The sequence below is a fragment of the Culicoides brevitarsis genome, chromosome 1 (assembly GCF_036172545.1).
Source record: "Culicoides brevitarsis isolate CSIRO-B50_1 chromosome 1, AGI_CSIRO_Cbre_v1, whole genome shotgun sequence".
In the NCBI taxonomy this organism is placed as follows: Eukaryota; Metazoa; Arthropoda; class Insecta; order Diptera; family Ceratopogonidae; genus Culicoides; species Culicoides brevitarsis.
Genome location: NC_087085.1, coordinates 32,101,385 through 32,125,264, shown reverse-complemented (window position 1 = coordinate 32,125,264; position 23,880 = coordinate 32,101,385). Strand labels below are relative to the sequence as shown.

Genomic DNA, 23,880 nt, shown 5'->3' with positions numbered 1-23,880 from the left:
ATGATGATGCCTTTTTCCTCTCTCGTGCTTTTTTGCTGCTTAAGTTTTATTTTTTCTTTCCGCAGAATAAATTCAAGTACATTTCCAGCTCAGTAACCGTTGTCAAACATACTTTTACTTACTGGCAAAAAGGAACAAATTGATTAAGATTTGTTATGATGCGAGATCGTGTGTGTGTGCTTAGCTAAATGTTTCCCATAAAATTGAACATGGTTTCACGTGTCTGTCATTTGTGTTCGTCAACAAAATTTATTGTCACAAATATCTTAGCGACACATTATTATTCGAGGATTAGGAATCTGTTGTCGTTGTAAATGGCAGAAAGTTCGCCCATAAGTTACTGAAAATGAAACAAGTGTGAGGTGAAAGCAAAAAGTGAAAATGTTACACGTGTAATTCTTTTTCAAATATTTAAAAAAATCTATCTTGATTGAGATTTTTTTTTTTGTTTTAACTTAAAGAATTAATTTTTGAAATTTTCAAAACGAGAAAAAAATAATAATCAAAATTATTTTAAAAACTAAAAAAATTTAAAAATTATAAATACAAATTTTTTAAAATATTTAATTTTTTTAATAAATTAAATAAATAATAAAAAAATATTTTAATTAAAATTAATAAAATATTTTAAAAAAAAAAAATTAATTATTTTATTTAAAAAAAACATTTTGAAAAAAATTTTAAATTAAAAAAAAAAAAATAAATGATAAAATTATTTTAAATTTTTAAAAATTAGAAAAAATATTTTAAATCATAGAAAAATAATTTTAAAAAATATTTAATTCATGATAAAATTATTTTATTTGTTAAAAAAAAAAAATATTTTAAATTAAAAAGAAATAAAAAAATTTTAAAAATTAGTGATCAATAATATTAAAACATCATTAAAAAAAATAAAAACAAATAAAATTTTATTTTTGAAAATTAAAAAAATGTAATATTATTTATTTTAATAAACCTAAAAAATAATTATAATAATCGAGATAATAATATTTTTTTATTTATTTTAAAAAAAAAAATTTTTTTTTTTTTTATTTTTTTAATAAAAAAAAAATAAGTTAAAACATTTTTCTTCATTGCCTTCGCCTTAATGTCAAATATCCGTTGATAGAAAATTTCCAATTTTTTCACCATTTCATGAACGTTCGTTGATTGAATGATTCTCGCACTCTTCACATCATCAAGCAATTACCTAAAAAAAAAAACGAAAAAAAAAAATCCCATCGAAGTAAATTAATTTTCTTTATTTTTCTGTTTTATTTTCAGACGTAGCAACTGTTGTTCAACATCATCCGCCAATATTCGTTATTTGCAGTTAAATTTACATCTACTAGTAGTGCAGTGAGACGAGCCGACAAAATACACTCAAACATCAACAGCAACAAGCAAAAAAAAACAACAACATAAAGTTGGAGAGAAAGACGGCGTGCTCCAACACTCTGAAAATTTACACCAGGCGACAGTTGTTTCGCGTAGTTTGTATCGTGCGTACCTCACATCATCACTTTTACTCACAAAAATAATAAATAAATAAATACTCAGTTAGCGGTGTGCGGATTACACGACACAAAAATAGCAAAACTTGCGGATAAGGAAAATCTATTCATAAGAGTTTAGATTTCCGGTTGCTTTTTAATTAGCAAAGAAATTCAGTGATAAAAATACGAGGAAAGGAAGTGAAAAAAAAAATAATGTGCAACAAATATTAAAGCAAAAAAAATTATTTAAAATAAATAAAATAAAAAAGTGAAGAGAAAAAAATCAAAAAAGGAAAAATAAAAAGTGAACTCGTCAATACCCCAAAGAAAAACGTGCAAAATATAAATTAAATCCTTCAAAGTTGTAATAAAAAGTAGTTTACGGCATCAACTTGAAAAGGAAAAAAAACGTGTAAAAATATGAGAAAAAAGATAAATGGTGAAAATCTCTATTAAAGAATCTCTTTCTCGTCTCTGTCTACAAAAAAACGCCGCACTCTGCTAAAAATAGAAAAATTTTTTAACGTGTTGATCGAATCTCTACACCGACCTACGTAACCTGCTCATCTACCGTCGATTTTTCTCTGTGTGTGTGTGTTTGTGCGGGAGAGAGAGACATCTTCGTGGAAAACCACACAAACACAAGCCTGGATTTTTTTTTGTTTTTCATCATCGCATCACAGCAATTTACTCGTTGCCTGAAAACAGAATAAAGAAAAAAAGATAATTTTTGGTTTTTCAAGTGAGTTTAAAATATTAAGGCACATTTCGTAGGGGATTTAAGCGAGGGATTTGACGACCGCACAGTGAAGTTCAATCAAATGGCGCAAGATCCAATTCAATTGATTAAAATTGTCAAAAAATACCTAAATGAATGAATCCTTCAATTATCACTATCAATCAATTGTTGAACTAAGTGAGTTTGATGATTTGTGTTTGTGGCTTAAAAAAGTAAAAAAATTGTGTGCATGAAAAAAAATTGGCTTGCTGGAACGTATTTAACATCACTTCGCATAACATTTTTTTTTTTGCAAATTTAAATCTAAAACAAATCTTCTTTCACATGCGATGGAGATAACCCCCACACAGATTTCTCTTTTTTTTATTTAATTTAAATTTTTTTGCATTAATTTCTTTTATTTTTAAACAAACGATTTTTTTAAAATTTTAATGAGACTCAAAAATATTTAATTTAAATTAATTTTTGGTTAATTTTAGAAAATTTCTTTTTCCATTAAAAATAAACCAGAACATAAATCTCTATTTTTTAAAACTTTTTCTACTTAAAAAGAACACATGTTCAACTCATCATCAAATGTTTTTATGTACACCGATGTAAATTAAATTAAAGTTAATTATGTAATATTATGATTATTTTATTAACCCAAACACATCTCATCGCTCAACTCACAGCTCTTCTCTCTTTTTTATTCTCTAACAAACATTTTTTTTACATCATCATAAAAATCAAAATAATAATAGAAAATTTTTGAATGAACGCTACTCTTTTTTTACGAATATAAATGAAAAATTAACAATAATGTGTATAATTTATTTATATATATTTAAAAGATAACATGATTCGATAGATGTTTTCAAACTAAATTAATTGAATGTGTGTGTGTCTTTCTCATTAAATATTTTTTTTATAGATGTTTTGATTTTTTTTTTATTTTTTAATTTTTTTTTTTTTTGATTTTTTTTTTTTTTTTTTTTTTGAAAAAAAAAAATTATTATTGTCCATTATTATTATTTTATTTTTTAATTTTATTTAAAACAAGAGAGGAATACATTCACATAATAAATTGCACATTATTGTTTATTTTTTGTCAATAATTGATAATAAAATTATAAATTTAAGAGAAAAAAAAGAGAGAATCCACAAAATTGTCACCATCAAGTTATTGATTGAACTTTATTGTCTGGAAATTTAAATGAATTACTGTAATAATTTAATCATCATCATTTTCTTTTCTCAAATGCAGAGAGTGACTAAAAAAAATACATCAAGAGAAAAAGTGACTAAAAAGTATTAATCAAAAGAGAAGGAAAACGAGTTCAAGCACATAAACATAAATAAAAAAAAATAAAAGAAAATAAGAGAAAAAATGAATTTTGTAAGAAATAAGCACCAACGTCGCCATTTCATTTAACGATATCATCAGCTGTTGGTCGTGATGATGTAGTTTTTCAGTTCAAGTCTCGTTATTTTCATTAAAATCTTCATTTTTTGTGTATTTATCGTACTGAAAAATATTGAAAATGTAAATAAAAATTAAATAAAAAATAAACAGTTAAAAAAAACTTGGACCAAGGAAAAAAAGAATAGTGTCATCGTAAATGCACAATGAAAAAATGTATGGAAATATAACCGCGATTTGTGTTATTTTTATGTTTTTGTATTCGTCTAAGTTTTAATTAAAACGAAAAAAAAAGATAATAAGGAAAAAAAATAGAAAAAGGAAAAAAAACTTACATTTCTTTTTTTCTTTCGCAAATTTAAAAAAAAATAAACATTGAAAAATGGCTGCCACAGCGAAAAGCTCGTCCACGTCACCCTCCAATGTGAGAAATTTCACCGAGGACCAAGAAGATATCGAATCCATAGCGAAACAAATTTCAGATCATGCCGAGCAAATTTACCAATCGTGGAAGAAATCCGGATTGTCGCCCACTGAACTGCTAAGTTGTCGTTCCGATAGCGGGCCCAGCTTCAACAAAGCCCTCAGTCCGACGTCGCAAGCGTCTCCCGTCGCCGAACTTCTCTCGCAAGCGCCCGATTTGTCCAATAACAACTTAGGCAAACTCGTGAGTTCGTTCGTGAACGAAGATAAGGCTCGGATCGCGGCACAACGTCGTCAAAATTCGCCCACTGCCGGAGGAAATTCCATCGCGCACGTCCTGCAAAAGTTCGAACGCAGCAGTAGCGAGCCGCCCGCATCACAACGTCCCACGAATCTCGTGCGACAATCTAGTCAGCCGCCACAATCGTCTTCCATCGTTGCTCCGCCATCGAGTTCGGCAACAAGTAATGGACTGAGTAGCAATAAAAACGTTCCTGACGTGCTCAAAGACACAATCGACAACGTTCTTCCGCAAAAGCAAAAGCCCCAAACGCCCGTCAAGCCCGAACATCTCCTCAATCACGTGCCTAGTTGGCCCCTGAAGAATCGCACGAGCAACAATTCGAACCAAATTAGTAGTAGTAATCATAGCGAAAGTAGTAACGGTGTACCAGAAAAGTCTGATATGGTCAAGAAACAAAGCAGTAATGCCAGCACAGGTGTCAGCAACAGCAAAAAGACTTCCGGTACTTACGGTACGACGACGCCCAACAGCAACAAGCACGAGTTGCTTGACGAAGTGACGCGCGAAGAGGAACGTCTCATCAATGCTCTTAAAACGGGCACTGTGTTAAACAACGAAAAAGTCGCGTCGCTACCCGAAGTTATTACCTCACACGGTCTCTCCGACAAGGGCAACATGAATTCCCAACCTGACGTGTCGTCGTCGACACAACCTCTCGAAAATGGGCAGCCAGCGATCAAGCTGTTCAATGGCGTGCCTGCCAAACCGAATCACACTCCGATGTTCAATGTGCAAACTTTTTCCGCGAAAGACGGCGAAAAGCCTTTTAGTGTGAATAAAGTTGCAACGGCACGAATGCCCTTTAGGAATCAAGCGAGGGATATTGACGACATCAAAAATGCTACGGCAAAAAATACACCGAGTCCTGTTAGACCTTTTTTGTCACGCGGATCTGTCGCGGAACGCGTGCTAATTTTCGAGAAAGCCCCGCCGGAGAAAATGAAAACGGTGAAAACTGTGCGCAGCAACAGCATTTCATCGATTAAACCGAAGCCTGAACCAAAGCCACAACTCGTGAGTATTTTTTTTAATTATTTATTTTATTTTATTTTTCAAATGAGGCTGATTTAAATTTTTGTTTGTCATACTTTATTAATTTAAAAAAAAAAATAATTTAAAAATATTAAACAAAAAAAATTTTTTTTTAATTTATTAAATTATTTTAAATAATTAATTTATAATTTTAATTAATTTTATTAATAAAAATTATTTTTAATTAAAATATTAAAATAAAAATTAAATATATTTCTTTTAATTAATATTTTTTTTATTAAAAAACTTTTTAATTTATTTGAGAATTAAATACTCGAATTAAATATGATAAAAAATTATTTTTGAAAAAAATTAAAAAAAATATATAAAATTTAATTTGAAACTAAAATTAAAATTAATTTAAAAATTTTCTTTTTTTTAAATTAAAAATAAAATTAATTTTGCTTAATAAATAATTTAAAATTAAAAATAAATTAAAAATCAAATTAAAAATAAATTAAATTTAAATGAATTTTATTTTTTTTACAATAAAATTATTTTTTTTGAGATAAAATTAAAATTTTATGAGCCAAAAGTATAAAATTCAAAATTTTAAACAGCCTTAAAATTAATAACTTGATCTAACGATGATTTATTACCCACATCAGTCGGAAGTTTCAATTTATTTATCGAGCAAAAAAAAACTTTTATCTAAAGAATCGTCATCTTATCATAAATTGCCATTTAAATGCAAAACGACCCTTTGTTATGTAAATCTCCTGTGTTTGCAATGTGATGATAACTGCCGATTTCTATCATTTGCGTAATAAAATATCACAAAACCCCATATAAGCTACTTTATCAAAACTTATCTTGATCGAAACTTTTGGAAGCAAAATTATTTTTTTGTTTTTTTTTCTGCCGCAAGCATTTATATTGCGTGAAAGAAAAAGGCAATAAGAATTATTATAATAATAATAAAATGTTACATAAGAGCCGCCGATCGGCAAAACCAACAAACGCGAAATAACAATTTTCCAAGAAGATAAATATTACGTTATAATTGAGTTATTTACTGCGTGTGACTTGACACCTAATATTGCTTTTTTTTTCAACACACGCCATCGTTGCACGGCTTTTAAACAATATCGCATGAAATATCGATCTGCCGTATTCAATCAGGAAAATAAATTATCGGTCATCAATAAAAATGCTTAAATTTCAATTTTTCTTTATTTCCGTTCAAGAGGTTGTTGACACTTTTTCTTCCTTCTAAAAAAAAATAAAATCCTAAGTAAATAAATTGGAAGGAAAATCGTAAAGTTTACAAACTTTTTCTTTTTTTATATGATTGACACTTTTTTTGCGGCTTACAATAAATATAAAAAATGACAGATACTAACAAAAGTTTTATCCACAGAAAAATATTTCTCAATGTTTGTTGAGAGTTTTATATGTCTCAATTTTCGTACAACTTGAATTTATGGAAGTGACAACGATCGCAATCCATTTTAAATTAATTTTGTCCAAATTAGATAACGAGGGTCGACCAACAGATTTTTTTGTTATGGGCAAAAATAGAAACATGCGATTAACCTCAAAAGCAATTTAATGATTTTTTTTTATAAAAAAAAAATATTTTTTTTATTTAATGATGTTTTGAGGAAATACTTTTGAAAGAATTTTGTGTTTTTGCTATTCTACAATTTTTTATATAATTTGCGTGCAAGAATTTTTAATATTAATTTTTGTTTGGTAATTCATCAAGTTTTTAAATGCATTAAAAATAAAAAAAATATTTTATTATAATTTTTTTTCGTCTGCCTTCAATTTTTTTCTTAAAATTTTATAAAATTAAAAAAAATTTGTTTTCTTGATTAATTTAAATTTTTATTTAAAATCAATAAATTTAATTTATTTTAATTTAAATAATTTTTAAAAATTAAAAAAAAAGTACAAAATATATTTAAAATTTTTAAAAAATAAATAAAATTAATAAAATATTTTAAAATTAAAATTAATTTTTTAAAAATAAAATTATATTTCTAAAATTAAATATTAAATTAAAATGAATTAAAAATTTAAAAAATTATAAAAAAATATTTTTTTATAATTTTTTAATTCTACTATTTTAACTATAAATAAAATAAAAAAATATTATAAAAATTCATTAACAAAAAATAAAATTTCGAAGAATCATAAAGAAAAATTAAAAAAAAAATAAAAAGTAATAAAATGTTTTTTTTTAGTTTTTCAACAGAAAAATATAACAAAGAAAAGTTAAACAAAAGAAAAAATTCCAACAATTTTTTAAAGAATTTCCAGAAAATTCTTTAATACAAAAAAAATACGCTTTTGTATATTTTATCACTCAAACCCATTTTTTCTGTTCTGTTGCACAGTTCAATACATCCAAAATTTATTCGCAAATCTTTCTGTTTATGAAACGGAAAATGGGTTGTTGTACATACAATAAACATAAATTATGATAATATGACCGTTATATAGGTTGAGGGTTGCTTGCACAAGTTAAAGCACATATTTTTATGCTTGACATGTAAAATAATGTCTGACGACGAATTAGAGTGCGTGCTCAAATTTCAAGAGGAAATTACATTTTTTTCTTCTTTTGTAAATATTTTTCCATTCTGACGCAAAGAAAGAAACTTCGAGACAGACTGCCAAAAATTTTTCTAGACGTCTCCGTTTTTTTATTGCCTACGAGCCAAAAAAAAAAATGGAAAATTTTCCGCTGCACATCGCTTCCAGTGTGCGACCTTGAACATATTACATACATTTATTATCATGCCAGTGCTCACATTTCAATTTTTGATGGCAGATGATTTATTAGATAAAACTTCGGAACTAACAACATTTCATCGGAACCATATAAAAAAACGAAAGATATCAACGACGACATAATTTAATAATAATATTACGTATCTATATAATCATGATGATGTATAAATAAACCGAAATGTCGTAAAAAAAAATTTTTTTTCGTATACAACAACAATAAAAATGCAGATTGGTTCAGACAACCGTCAAGAATACTTTTTTTTATCAAGTTTAAACAGTATCTGGATAGCTGCCAAAAAGGAACTTACAAAAATTTCACGTCATGCACAAATTGCAAGTGTAATTAAATTACAAAAAAAATGTTTTCTTCAAATAATCAAAAAATTATGATATGATGTTGTTGCCATCATGCTCACTACTAAAAGTGTAAGTGAAAAAAAAATTAAAAAATATAAAAAAATTATGAAAGTACGTGTAATAATTAAGAAAAGTGTCACCCTTTAATGTAAAAACCGAAAATTAATGATGTTTTTGTACATAAGAAAAGGTTTACAACTAAATATTTAAAAAGTTATTTAAAAGTGAATGTGACAAAAACTACGAAATGTAATTAAACTAAGGCGTCATGACGTCAAAAAATGGAGACGACCCATACTTTTAATGCATAGAAAACTTTTCTCCATTAAAATAAGACGCGCTGTCAAGTTATTCTAGATTGTTTCGCATGAAATATGACACGACATCATGAGTTTCAGTCAAACTTTTGAGTATATAAATAAATTAAAAGTACACGAGTCTCGTGTTTGGTGACCATAAATTAAACATTAAGAAGCTTTCGACGTCGTTTCGTACACGTTCACATAATTTTTGCTACAAAACTCTTGATCAAGATAGATATTGAGACATTTATTTTTTCCCTTTCTGCCATTTCACTCGTCGTTACATGAAAAAGCGTTTATGATATGTATTTACTTTACATCGGGCGATCATCATTCATTTCTCTCTTGATACCGTCACATTAATCTTGCAGGCATGTACGGCAGAGAAATATAAAGTGCCTCATTTAACTCGAAAATTTAAAGTTTGTAAATTATTTTAAAAGATTAGCAGATAAAGTCATATATGTATAAAATATTATATATATTCAAATGATGATTTTGTAGAAATTTTCGCATTTCTTGTCATCATGTAGATCACGTTCAACGTCGAAAAAAATTTCACACGTAAATAAAACCTGTCTTTGTAAAATAAAAAAAACATTGCAGCAAAGTTCAATGTTTTGTTTAAATGTTTTTGGTACAAAATAAAACAAGTATACGCACGTAACATAAATAATTATAATGAAAATATAAATAAAGATGAACTTCAGTTCCAATCGAGTTTAATGTTTCGTTTAATAATTATATTATATTAAAATAATAATAATACTGAATAATCATGTTCAATGAGAAAATATTCATTATCGAGTGATTATATATTTTATTATCTATCATAAACAATTTAAATATTATTTTATTTTTTTATAATTAAACGAAATTTTAATATATATACTTAACATATATTTTTATATATATTGCAAAATATTATTAACTTTATCTATCTCTTGCATCTCACTCATATATTTATATTTATAATAATAATAAATTATACCAAAAGTTACCTTTTCTATAGAAATTGTTGTTGTTTAAAACGTTTTGAATAAGCAACATGAATAGGAGTGAAGGTATAATCGATTATTATATGTTTATAATCACGTATCATAATACCGAACAAAAGTGAAAGTCAATTGATTATGAAAATATTTAGCAACAAATGATAGACTTTTATTTATATATGGTTATAAACATACTTTTTTTCAAAGCATTGTTATTATAATGCGATATGTTAGTACAAAATACGAAAAAAAAAGTATTGAGATAGAGAGATTGTAACACATATTGTTGTTTATTAAAACGATTTGAAGTCAATTCGAAGTACAATTATTATCATTTTATTTATTTTAATGCCTTTTTAATCGAGTGACATGCGAATAAATAAAATGAATAATAAAAAGTATCATTTGAGTGTAATTTAAATTTGATACGGTTCGTTTTCTAAAATTAATGTAAATTTTTAAAATATATTATTTTTTTTCAAATTTAATTATTTTTAGTTTAAAATAATTATTATTATTTGAATAAAAATATTATAATATTTTTAATAAATATAAAAAATTTTTAAATAAAAAAATTAAAATGTTAATAAAAATATTATTTTGATATTTAAAAAAAAATATATATTATTATCAATTATATTAATATTATGTATTATATATTATTTTTATATTCGGAAAAAAATTTCAAAACATAAAAAATATATATGTAAATAAAATTTTAAAATATAAAATAATTTTTATTCTTAAATTTTAATATTTAAAAAAAAAATTAAAAAATATACAAATTGAAATTTAAAATATTTTTATTCTTTAATTTTAATATTTTGAAGAGAAAATAATTAAAAATAAAATTTTTAAATAAATATTTTTAAAATATTATTATCCGTAAAATCATTTCAGCTATTAACAGCTGCTTTTAAATCAACTTCTAATAATTTTTCGGCTGGAATGGAGTTGCCTTGCTCACCTTCCTACGCGTCGCGTCTTGTTTTTAGTCAAAAGTTGAACTTCATGTTATTTCTCTCTACACATTTTTTGTATAAATTTACAACAGCCATGTTTATGGAGAAACACACGTGTTAGCAATAAATGTCTTTATAAGCATGGAGTATAAGATAAACATTTACTTTTCATATGAACATGTCAAAATTTGAATACTACAAGACTTTAACGCCGCGCGTCGTCACGAGAGTTTAAAAGAGAGAATTTTTTATGAAATTCATTCCCATTTTTAGTCATTAGCAAGTCTTTTTGTCCGGAACGGATTTTCATGTAATGATTACCTAAATTTTTGATTTTTTATTTACATTTGGCTCCGAATTTTGGCACACCTTTTCGTATCCATTGAATCGGATAAACGATGCTATTTTAATATGAATTTATGTGTAATTTGTAATTTAAACAAAAAATCCATTGTTTATCCAATTCACCTTGATCGATTAAAAATTTTCGAACATATATAAAATATAAAAAGGTTATTATACGAATTGTATGTTAGTGACCTCAAGACCTACTTCTAAATAAATTAAAATAAATAAATGTTTAATTTAATTTATTTATAATAATTCTCATGATATAAAATTGAGAGTTTAAAGATTTTTTTAAAAAATAAATTGAAATTTTTAATTTTTTATTATGGACAATTGAAAATTTTATTATTAATAAAATAAATAAATTTAAATTTATTAATTAATTATTTATTTATTTAAAAATAAAATAATCAAAAAATAATTTTTAAATAAAATAATTTTTAAAAAAATAAATAAATATTAATTAATAAATTTTTTATTTAATTTATTAATAAAATTTACTAAGAGTAATAAAAAAATGAATAATATTAATAAAAATAAATTAATTAATAATAAAATATTTTTAAACTTTTTCAGGCAAAACTTGTTGGAAGACAGTCGTTACCAAATATTCACACCACGCTCCAGAGGCATCTCAAGAGCTCAGCCAAAAATGCGTATATTCCACAGTAAGTATTCGTCATAAAAAAATATTAATCCTCGAAATAAATTAAGTTAATTGAAAATTTCAAATAATTACCTTAAAAATATTCAAGAAGTAACGTACGCTCCAAATTGATTGGTACTTGAAAAGTTTTAATGATCTTTTAAATTGTTTTACAAACAAACTTTTTTTTTCGTTTCGTTTGAAACGTGCTTGGCATCCATTGGCCATTGTAACCACTCTCCCACACCTTTCATATTTATTGTTTTTAAAATCTGTTTTTTTCGTGCGATTTTTTTTCTTCGTGTCAAAAGTGTGGTTTGTTAAATTTAAAGTACTGAAAAAAAGCTGAGTCAACAAAAAGAATGAAATAGCAAAAAAAAGTGTATTAAATGGCACGTGCAACTGCATTGTCTGCATTTCATTCTATGCCACACTAAATATTGCAAGAAAGTGAATGGAAGAAGTTTTTTTTTTTTTCAATTAAACCCATTCGTTTTATACCAAAAGAGAGACTTGTTCGTGTGGGTTCTTTTAAAAATTTTATATTGAATCACATATTCAATAAAGTTTAAATTAACGGAAGAAACAGAAGAAAGAAAAAACAGATGGTGAATTTCCATGAAAATATAAAATAAAAAAAAATCTTCATGAAAAATTATCGTATAATAATAAAAATTACCAGCCCACTCCACGAAATCCTTAAATATATGAAAAATTTGCTGGATAGACGAAAAAAATTGTTGCTTTCGAAAAAATAATTTCCAAGCAATTTCGTTTGTCGTCTTGGAGTCCCATAAAAAATTAATATCTTCTTAGATACCTTCCTCACTAAATAAAAAAGGTACTCATCCTAATTATTCCAAAAGAAAAAATATTAAATTACACATAATACGGGTAATAAATTTGGTCCTTTTTTTAACTCACACTTCACGAAATTGCATTTGATGAAAAATTTACGTTAATTTTGTCACACTAAGCTGAGATTAATGACTCAGTTTTGCCTTCATGGCGGTCAAAATAAACATTCGTCTTAAAATATTAACTCAGGTAACGACAGAAAATTAAAGAAATTTTGTTAATCTTATTAAAAAAGGACAAAAAAATATTTTGTTCCAATCTGAGAGTTAAAAAAAATTCAAAAATAATAAAAATATTTTCCTTTTTTGCGATCTCCAATAATCTACATTAATTTATTGTGGTTTCAACCACTATCATCATCATGAGCAGCTCGAGTCTCGTTTGTTGATGAAAAAACGACCTTGAGGGTTGTTAGCTTTTATTATACCACCGAGTGACGACCGCTCGTGCGTTTCTTTGCTTTTGTGCGGCAGTATTTTGTTTATCCAAATGTACGACATTGACTTTGACTGTTTGAATAGAGGAGTCGACATATCCTGCAAAACATTGTGTGTGGCTTTATTGTCACGTTATTTAGCTGCCGTGCTGCCGTTCAGCTTTGTTGCTGTTTAACTTTAGTAAATATTCAACATTATTGTTTTCATTTTCTTTCTTGTTTGTCTTTCGGCGTTCAGGAGAGGGTGAATTTATTGGATTTTTTATGGGACTACTTCGGTATTATCATGACATTATTATGAGATTGAAGATTGAGATGTAAGCAAATAAAGGGGAATTTGTTTGAAAAAGAGGAAAATTAGCATCGTCAAGGGTTTAATTTAGAGGCTGTTCGTGAATTTTGACAAAAGTTTATTTTTTTATATTTTTTTTTATTAAAATTTTTAATATTTAATATTAATAAGGCCGCTATAAATGAAAATCAAAAATAAAGTCCGATATTTAAAAAAAAATTTTAAAAAAAAAATTGAAAATTTTATCAAAAATATTTCGTTTTTAGGTGTATTTTCAAAACTTTTCAAGAAGTAGAAATTTTTTTAAAAAGTTTTAAATTTTTAATAATTTTTGTTTAAAAAATCCTAATTTAACATAAATTTTCTTATTTAAATTTTTTTTCACAAAATTATTGAATTTATTTTTCAAATTTTTTTGACAGTTATTTTTTATGAATTTTTTTTTTCTTTTATTTTTAATATGTAACATTCTGAAATATATTTTAAATTAGCAAATCTCAAAAAAGATAATTAAAAAAAATAAATAAAACATATTTAACACTCAAAAATAGTTAAAAATTTTGTCATTTTGTATGAAAATAGTATTTCAAATTTTTTTTATTTTGCCCCCCCCCCATTTTATTTTCAAAAATTTATTTTTTAAATAAAATATTTATTTATTTTTGATTTTCATTTGGAGCGGCCTAAATTAATATTAAAAATTATTTTGAAAAATTAATTTGAAAAAAAAAATATTCAAACAATTTTAAGAATTTAAAATCTTCAGGTAAATTAACAAAAAAAGTTATTAAAAATAAGGGAAATTTTATAAAAAAAAAATCATCAGAGAATTAAAAAAAAAAAAAAGAAAAAATGTCATAAGTCCTTTTAAAAAATCAAGAAGTTAGAAAAACGTAAAAAAGTAAAATAAAAACTTTGAAAATCACTAAAATAAAATAAATTTTAAAAAATAATTATAAATAATTTATATAAATAATAATTTAAAATAATTTAATTACTATTGAATATTTCGATAAAACATTAATTTTTGTAATTTTTTTTTATTATTATCATTATTATATATTTTTGAAATATTAATTTTTTTCATAAAAATTTATTTAAAAATATACCTATAATTAAAAAAAATTATGTATATTATTATTATTTTTTAATTAATTTTAAATTTAAATATTATTTAATTTATTTTTTTTTAAATAATTTTTAACTTTGAATATTTTTTTTGCAAACGTTTCGCATTGAACAGCTATGTCCAAAAAATAACAAAAAAAATTTCATCGATTCAATAAAAAAAATTGATGAATGTATTCTGCAGAAAAGAGAAAAAAACTTAACCTTTACAAACCGAGTGTAAAAGCCTTTTATCCATTTTTATGTGAGCAGAGAGATGAAAAATAAGACGGTCCCTCTTGGCATCACAATCACACTCGATTCTTGACTCATAAAACTAAATTGCTCTTTTGTGCCAAAATACTATTCATATTTCTCTTTTTTTTTGTCTACCAATATAAGCTTTATTCATTGCAATTCATATTTTTTTTTTTGTGTATTTGAATGAAGAGTCGACGGTTTATTGTGGTGACTGCGTAACAATGAAATAAAATAAATAAATGAAACGAAACCCAAAAAGGCCGGTTTTGTACATTTAGCTCTCGTACCCATATGAATATGTCATTATGCGTGTATTTTATGAATAAAAAAATATAATAATAAATAAATACGAGAGAGTGGCGGTTTTTATTGTTATATTTCCCGAACAGATAGGTAATTGACATTCGTAATTCGCCGTATCATCATTTTTATTGTGATTAATATTTTTTTTTTGTCATAACTGATAATTAATTTCACATTTTTTTTTTCGTTTCAGATTCTTTTTCCCACATGGCAAACCTCCGCCAGCAATTCAGACGGAAACGACGTTACAACGACTCGAACAGACATTCAGTCGATTTGATGACTTCCATGTACCTCGAGATAAGTTTCATATTATTGTTACAATGTGCCAGGTGCCACTTTATTGGCGAGTTCCGTTATTTATGGCGACACCTCTTTCCCCAACTGGTGCCGTCGATGGCAATAAATTTATCGATTTCTGGAGGCGGTAAGTGAACTTTTTTTTTTTATAAATTAAATTTACAACAGGGAATTGCTTGTCGCAACTGAAGATGAGTCAGTTTAGACAAAAAACAGAAATCATTTAAATTTGCGTCATTTTGATTTTTTTTTGTGTCTGTAATGCGCCTGAACTGATGATTATTACTTCAGATTGAATGAGACTTCGAGATATTTTTAGAAAAATTAAAAAAATATTCCTTAGTCATTGTCAATTTTTGTTTATTTTGCTTGATAAAAAAAATTAAATCGTATAAAAAAATCTCAATGATATTGATTGTGATTGGAATTTTTCTCAGACATTTTATTTTTTGCATAATTGAATATTAATTACAGTCGCATGAATGACGATTATTACTTCAGATTATTTAATTAAAAAAAATAATTTATCTTCATGCATATTTTTAAATAAGGCTTTTTCAAGTTTTAATTAAAATTTTTGCCATACAATTATTTTTTATTAAAAATTTGGCAAATTAAAATAAAATTAAAAAATTAATAAATAAAATAAAATATTTCAAAATTAAATTTAAAAAATTAAAAATTAAGTGTACCTAACTATACTTTTTTAAAATTATTATAAAGAAAAAAATTCAAAAAAAAAAAAAAAAAAAAAAATAAAAAGGTTTTAAAAATTTGAAAAAATTTATAAAATATTTTTTTTAAATTAAAATAATTAATTATTTTTAATTTTTTTTATTAATTTAACAATCAAATTTAAATTCAATTATTTAAGAAAAAATAAATTTTAAAGAAATTTAAAAAAAAATAAATTTAAAAATTAAATTAATTAATTATTTTTTTTTATTTTAATTTTTAACTTTTCAAAAAGGGCAAAAAAATCTAAAATAAAAATTTTTTTGTGACCTAATATGTAATAAAAATATTTTTTAAATTTATCTTTGCAGCATGACGACATTTTGCCATGATTCGGCATCACGCTTCGTGTACATTATGTCACGTGGCAACATGTCACGTCCCTGGATTTTACCTGAAGATTTTGCACCGCTAATACAAGACGTTGTCGATACCCACCCCGGACTGGCTTTCCTGAAAGAAGCATCCGAATTTCATTCGCGTTACGTGCACACCGTAATTTCTCGCATCTACTACACCGTAAATAGGAGTTGGACAGGCAAGATTTCCGTTGCCGAGCTGCGAAGATCAAATTTATTAGATGTGAGTATTTTAATTATTTATTCTGTGAGATTTATTTTATGAATAATTAATTTTTATTATTTTTTTTTTCAAGGTAATTCAATTGTTAGAAGAAGAAGAAGATATCAATCAAATTATGGCGTACTTTAGTTATGAACAATTTTATGTAATTTATTGTAAATTCTGGGAACTTGATCGCGATCATGATCTATTTATTGATCAAACGGATTTGGCGCGGCATAATGATCACGGTAATTTTTTTTTTTTTTTTTTTTCAAAAAATAATTTTTTCTGTCTTTTAGCAATCTCCACTCGCATGATTGAGCGAATATTTTCGGGCTGTGTAACGCGTGGGCGTAAAACGGGCAATCCCTGTCCCATTGGTCCAAATGGGCCTCGCATGTCCTACACGGAATTCGTGTGGTTCCTGCTGGCGGAAGAGGACAAAACGCATCCAACCGCCATCGAATATTGGTTCCGTTGCATGGACATCGATGGCGACGGCATCTTGTCGATGTACGAACTCGAGTATTTCTACGAGGAGCAACAACAACGAATGGAATCTATCGGTATCGAGACACTACCGTTCGAAGATTGTCTGTGTCAAGTAAGTTCATCATCATTTTTTGTTTGAACTTGTGTTTGCGTCACGCAAACTGTTAAAAAGACAAGCAAACATTTGTTCTTGTTGTTAGCTAACATCGTCTGTGACTTCATTCTTTATTTTTTTTAACGTTTCGCTAATAATTATTGCAGATGCTTGACATGATAAAACCAACAAAACAAGGCTGTATACAACTCGGTGACTTAAAGCGATGTCGAATGACACCCATTTTCTTTGATACATTCTTCAATCTAGAGAAATATTTGGAACACGAGCAACGAGATCCGTTTGCCACGCGTGAAAATGACGAGGTAAGTCTATTTATCGACAAATAAATTAATTACTTAAATCGTCATGGCATGACTTGCGGCAATAAAGGTCGTTTTAAGCTTGACACCTTGCGCAGTTTTGCGAAAAATGTTTAAAAAAATACACTTTGTCCTTTGTCTGTCTGTCGCGTGTCTTTGAGGAGTACAAAAATGTGAAAATTTGTAATTTTTTCGACAAAATTCATTTTTTTTCCAAATTTTCGTAAGAAATAAAGTTAAAGCTGAAGATTTTTAGATGTTAATTAATACAATAATCGGATAATTTTGCTATTTTTTCCCTTTTTTGTTTTTTTTTTCTTTGAGGAGTATGAAAATTTGTAGTTTTTCTCGATAAAATTCAAATTTAAAATTTAATTTTTCGAATTTTTGCAAGAAAGTAGAAAAAACTAAACATTTTTATTTTTTCATCAAAAAAAAAATTGCAAAATTTGTTGATTTGTCCTTTTTTTGTTCGTCATTTGACTTTGAGGAGTACAAAAATGAGAATACTAGTAATTGTTTTTCGACAAAATTAATTTTTTATTGAGATTTTTTGCAAGAGAAAATGTTAAAGATGAACATTTTTAGATGTTATTTAATTAAATTGGAAATACTAATTTGATATTTTGTCCCTTTTTTGCTTTTTATTTATCTTTGAGGAGTACGTAAATGTGAAATTTTCATTAAAAAACACATTAAAAAATTTAAAATTTAGCCATATAAAAGTTAAAATATTTTGTCCCTTTTTTGCTTTTTATTTATCTTTGAGGAGTACGTAAATGTGAAATTTTCATTAAAAAACACATAAAAAATTTAAAATTTACCAAAAAATAAAATAAATTCGATTTTTAAAAAAAAATTACCATTAACTCCTCGTTCAAATTTTACGAATGTCAAGGTCAAGAGCATCTCGATAAGCTCATACTCCGTTCATGCCAAACAAACATTGAAATTCTTATTGTTTTGTTGTTGACACTCAAACAACACGACAAATTCATCATTTTGTCGTCTTTTGCGTCGTCGTCTTTTACACAAAAGCATTCAAAGGGCAACAGCATTCCCAAGTAGTGTTCAAGCAAAACATATATTAGCACATTTTACGTTCAAAAATGTTCATCTGTAACTTAACTTCTTGTCTGAATCGCCTCCGAACCAGGGCAAATTCTGTCACGTAGTACACCGAATTGCATGACACAGTCAAAGCCATAAAATCACATTCAGCTCATTTATTTGGAAATTTTCTTTCTTTTTTTCAGTTGTCTGATTGGGACAGATATGCAGCACAAGAGTACGAATTGCTCGTGGCGGAGGAAAGTGCAGCAGAAACAGCAGGGTAAAATTTATTTTTATTTTATTTATTTATTTCTCTCTTTTATTTTTACGGCATCAACTGGAGGTGTTGTTATGCAAAACAGAATACTATTCGTCTTCGGCTCGAAAAATATCGGCAATTGACGACAGACAGAAAGAAATTGACTGAAATCAGGACGATAAAAATGCTAAATAGTTTGAATATTTTCCTTTGTATAAAAAGCCTTTTTACTGAGAATTATTTTTCGACCAAATCCTTTTTTTTCTCTGTTGGTTGGAATTTTTTAAACAAAGGATTTGGAATAATTTTCGTTTATTAAATAAAAATGGCTAAACTTGTGGAAAACTTTGCAAACACTTGAGCTTATAAGTTTGTGAATAGCAAAAGTTGTTGTCGCATTTAATTAAAAACCAGAAACACTTGTATTTTCAAGGCTTAAAGAGTAAAAAGGATTTTCATGAAAAAAAAGGAATATTCATACTATTTTTGCTAAAAAAAAGTATCTAATTAAGGATGTTACAATTATCAAAAAAGTTTTGGGTTTCTTTAAAAATTAAATTAGAAAGGAAATTAAAAAAAAAAATATTTTAATTGAAATTTTTTAAGATTTAAAAAAATAATAATTAATTTTTATTTAAAAAATTAAAATTTTTAAAAAAAACTTTAAAAAAAAATAATTTTTATTTTTTTTTTAAAAATAATATTTTTTCTTTATGTTTTTTGATTTTGCATTCATTTAAAAAATTAAAATTTAATTAAAAATTAAACTTTAAAAAAATTTTAAAAATTTTTATTTTTGAAAGAAAATAATTAAAAAATATATAAAATAATTATTTTAATAAAAATCTCAAGATTGAAAAGAAATAATAATTAATTCTTAATTATAATAAAAATTATTTAAATTAAACATTATTATCGTTTTTTAATAAAAAAGTACAAAAAAATGTAAAAAATTTTCCTTTTTTTTAATTATTTTTATTTTTCCCCCTGAATTTTTTTTTGTTTTTATATTTTATTTAATTTTTCTTTTATTTATTTATTTTAATTATAGATTAATTTTATTTTTTATTTTAAAAATTAAAAAAGTAAAAAATACTAAAATTGAAACTTTAAAAAATTAATTTTTAAAATTTAGGTCTTTAAAAAATTGTCAAAATACAAACAAATTTAATTAATTTGATGTAAAAAATCCTTCCTGAAAATTTAATTACGAGGAAATCCAAAACTTTTTCGACAATTATATCCCAAGTTTACTTTTTTAGACATAAAAAACGTTCGTTAGATAACTTAATTGACTTAAAGTTAACCTATAGCCACACAAACTTTATTTTATATCTTCATCCTTCATCGTTTTTGTGTGTCATCTCTTCTTTTACATAATTTTAATTTTTCTTCTCTTTCGACCTTTCCTGACATGACAGGATCATGCACTATCTACATCAAGTTTGACATTAAAGCTTCATTCCTCCATCCTTTTTTTTGTATGTTTTCTCTTGTCTTGTAATATGAAACGAGAGAAAAGAGTAAAAATTTCAAGTATTAGAAAACTTTTTGACAAACTTTTGGAAAATTCATGAAAGGCTGATAACAAAAGCGACGTAACGTTAAATTTTAATAACAAAAGAAATATTTTTTAATATTTTTCAAGGACCTCTTTCTTCTCTTTCTCTCATGTTGTTTACAAACATTTTCATACATTTTTCTATTTTATTTCATTTTTTCGTGCAAAGGGAGGAGTAAACCAGATTTCTGTAAACGACCAAAAAAATTGCGATAATTTTATTACATATGTTATCTCAGTAGAATTTCATTAAGTGTCTCATTAAGTCTACTTGTGGTAAGAGAAGTCTGTTTTTTATGTGTTAAAAACGATGCCGTTTGCACATTTTTTTTTCTAAAAACAAACAAACTAAAGCTTTTAGCCAAAGACATTAATAGAGTGAGCAAGATGACAACTTTGTGAGATAATAAAAACTTAAATAAATAACAGATTTTATTTGCAAAAGACTAAAAATAAATGCACTTGACAGACTAACTGCAAAAAAAAATACTGACTAACTTAAGCTTCGACTAATAAAATATCGAACAAAAAATAAATCGCATAAAACTCTAACAAAGCCATTTTTTTTTGTTATTAAAAAAATTCATAAAACTTTAAAAAAATCATTTTTTACGTGTTTCATTTTTTCTTCCATTTTTTTAGGTCATATGATGAGGATGAAGAATATGAATCAAATATTGATATTTTAGAATCACAAATTGACGATTGCGTTAATGAGTGGTAAAACACGCAATAATATCAATTACAGTAGTAGTGAATCGCTATTTAATTAGTAATTAATTTTTTTTTTAATTATTATTTTCAACCAATATTTATCCGTTAACGAGGATTTTTATATCAAAATGTATAAAAATAAAACGAAAACAACTTTGCAATAATGTACTCAGCTTTTAATGGTCGGTGTATCGTTCATACATTACATAGTATAATATTAATGATACCGAAGAACATTATAATAATAAAAATACATGTTATATAATTTAATATTTGAATGTTTGATCATCATTAAAGCTCGTGTTTAATCGAAATGTGGCTTAAAAATGTTCTTTTTTATTTGAAAATAATTTAAATGACAATAAAATTAATTCTTCTTAGCTATGTTTTGGATTAAACATGATATCAACAACACAAAATATCAACCTTTAGACTGTTTTTAACAATATTTTATTGTTTAAATGTACAAAAAACATGCCAGATTCTTGTTTTTAATTATTTTGCGTGAATATTATGTTAGAAATTTACAAAAACAAAACAAAATATGCCAAATATATCATTTAATTTAGGTTTTTTTATACAACAATATTACGATAACATAAGATTTGTCACAAACTGTTTATCTTTAGCGCTTTTTATACCTAAAACATACAGAAAACATGTTTAAAAACAATAAAATATAGTAAGAAAATAACTTATGAAAACAAAAATATATATAAAGGATAGAGATTTTTTGTTCTTAATTGTATTTATGGTTATTATTATAAACACATCATTAAAATACACAATCATATTGCCTTGATTTGCAAATTTATCGTTACTATTATTATAAATTTATACATACATGAATGTTAATTTATATGAAAAAAATATTGTTAGCGAAAAATAATATATAAAAAAAAAATTTGAATGGAGAAAAATATATGTGTCATATCTAAATGTGCATCATTAAAATGTTAATTTTTGTACATATATCTTAAGTTTTATTTAGCACTAATTTTAGTTTAGTATTTTTTTTATCATCATATATATGTTAATATTATTGTATCACATAAAGATTGTTTAAGCGTTCATCATATGCCTTTTGATATGATAAAAGACCTATGGTTCTACTACAAACATGACTAATGAAAAGTAATAAATATCTATTAGAATAGTAAAATTACCTAATATATCATATTGATAATAATATTAATAAATTAATTAAAATTAATAATTTAAAAAAAATTAATATTTATTAAAGAAATGAATTTAAACATTTTCATATTATAATCAACATAATAACAGACCAAAGATAAAATTGTCATCATATTAAAATAAATAAAAATATGCACCATATAATAAAAGAACAAAATCATCATCAGTAATTGTCTTTCATAGTTGGATGTTTTTATAACATTAATGATCACCGCGGAGCCATTTTCATCAAAATCATCTGTAAATATTTCGTCATTATATATTTTTTTAATTTTTTAAAATATATTTTATTTAAAAAAGTTTAAAAATTATCAAAATTTTCTCATTGGCTATCATTTTTCTATTTTCTTTTCTTTCTGGGCTTAATTTCTTTCACACAGATATGATCCTGACGAACGCGACACTCGCAAAAGAATTGAATCGTACTATAAACGTTACTTGCGAAAACGCAGGAAGAAGTCAAAATCATCTTCATAAATTATTATTATTAATCATTGGAGGATATTGGCATGAAAATTTAAAACTTTACAAATATTTAAACTAAATATCATCAAAAAACAATTTTTATATCAAAAATACGTTACTAACTATAGGAAGAAGCTGTGAGAAATTAAAATTGAATTTAGAGGAGTTTTTAGTGGAGACGTGTGATTTGCAATTTTTTCTAAAAGCTTTGTGAATTGCCATCTTTTTGTAATAAACAAAAAATATTATGTAGATCATAATGAATACTCCAAAACAAAACAAAAATATAACTAAAAAAAAATGCTCTGCCATATTAATCAAACACGCAATCTCCATTAATAATAATATTTAATAAGTTGCTTATGAGCTAGAAAAATAAGACATTAATAACGATCATGACAACAACTATATAAGACAAATTTACGACTTTAAATAAATTAATAGTGAATCTGATTATTAATCATGCACAAAATTGATGAAAAAATATTTGTGTTATACATAAATATCTAATATATATGAAAAATACTACTAAACATGTAGATGAGGCTTTCAATAGTAAAATATTTTTTTATTTTTAATACAAAATATATCTTAACAACAATAGACGTGTAACAAATTAATTAATCAGATTATGAACACTTAAAAAAATAATAAAATACCAATAAACACCTTAATCTAGTCCCTGTTTGTGCTAATGTGCGTATACCTGATATGCGCATAATAATATTTAACATAATAATGATTGGAGTTATTTACCATATATATGACTTTTTAATTTTTTTATTGTATTATTTTTATTTTTTATCACATATACGCTAAAAAATGTACAGAACCCTAAAAATATTTACAAAAATATCTTATATAATTGTTCTCATATATATATTATATATAATGTGTGTTACATTAAATAATATATATAAATATATACTCAATCAAATTGAATTTTCTGTTATAAGTGCTATATTTACACAAATTTTAATTATATATATTTACACAAATTCTCATCATTTTCAAAAAATATTACAAAAATTAATTACAAATAGCATAATTTACGAATGAGCTTCTTCCCCAACAACATATTATTAATATTATTATAATAGTATCAATTTAAAATTATAAAAATATTATCATTGGAAAAT

The 23,880-nt window shown here is 25.1% G+C and overlaps 1 protein-coding gene across 3 annotated transcripts in view; it reads left to right on the top strand.

Moving 5' to 3' along the window:
• The window catches only part of LOC134831712 (serine/threonine-protein phosphatase 2A regulatory subunit B'' subunit delta), a 39,876-nt gene extending 16,305 nt beyond the window's left edge, over positions 1-23,571 (top strand). For 2 of the 3 annotated variants that reach the window (XM_063845632.1, XM_063845555.1), the window contains exons 2-11: positions 1,267-2,394; positions 4,015-5,360; positions 11,658-11,749; positions 15,178-15,411; positions 16,331-16,601; positions 16,675-16,831; positions 16,883-17,187; positions 17,337-17,495; positions 18,749-18,825; positions 22,657-23,571. In XM_063845632.1, coding sequence (XP_063701702.1) covers positions 2,349-2,394; positions 4,015-5,360; positions 11,658-11,749; positions 15,178-15,411; positions 16,331-16,601; positions 16,675-16,831; positions 16,883-17,187; positions 17,337-17,495; positions 18,749-18,825; positions 22,657-22,753 — 2,784 coding nt within the window. In that variant the 5' untranslated portion in view covers positions 1,267-2,348 and the 3' untranslated portion in view covers positions 22,754-23,571. Of the gene's footprint in view, positions 1-1,266; positions 2,395-4,014; positions 5,361-11,657; positions 11,750-15,177; positions 15,412-16,330; positions 16,602-16,674; positions 16,832-16,882; positions 17,188-17,336; positions 17,496-18,748; positions 18,826-21,007; positions 21,188-22,656 lie in introns of those variants that run through there. The other variant, XM_063845706.1, reaches the window with a different exon arrangement.
• The last annotated feature ends 309 nt before the right edge of the window (positions 23,572-23,880 follow it).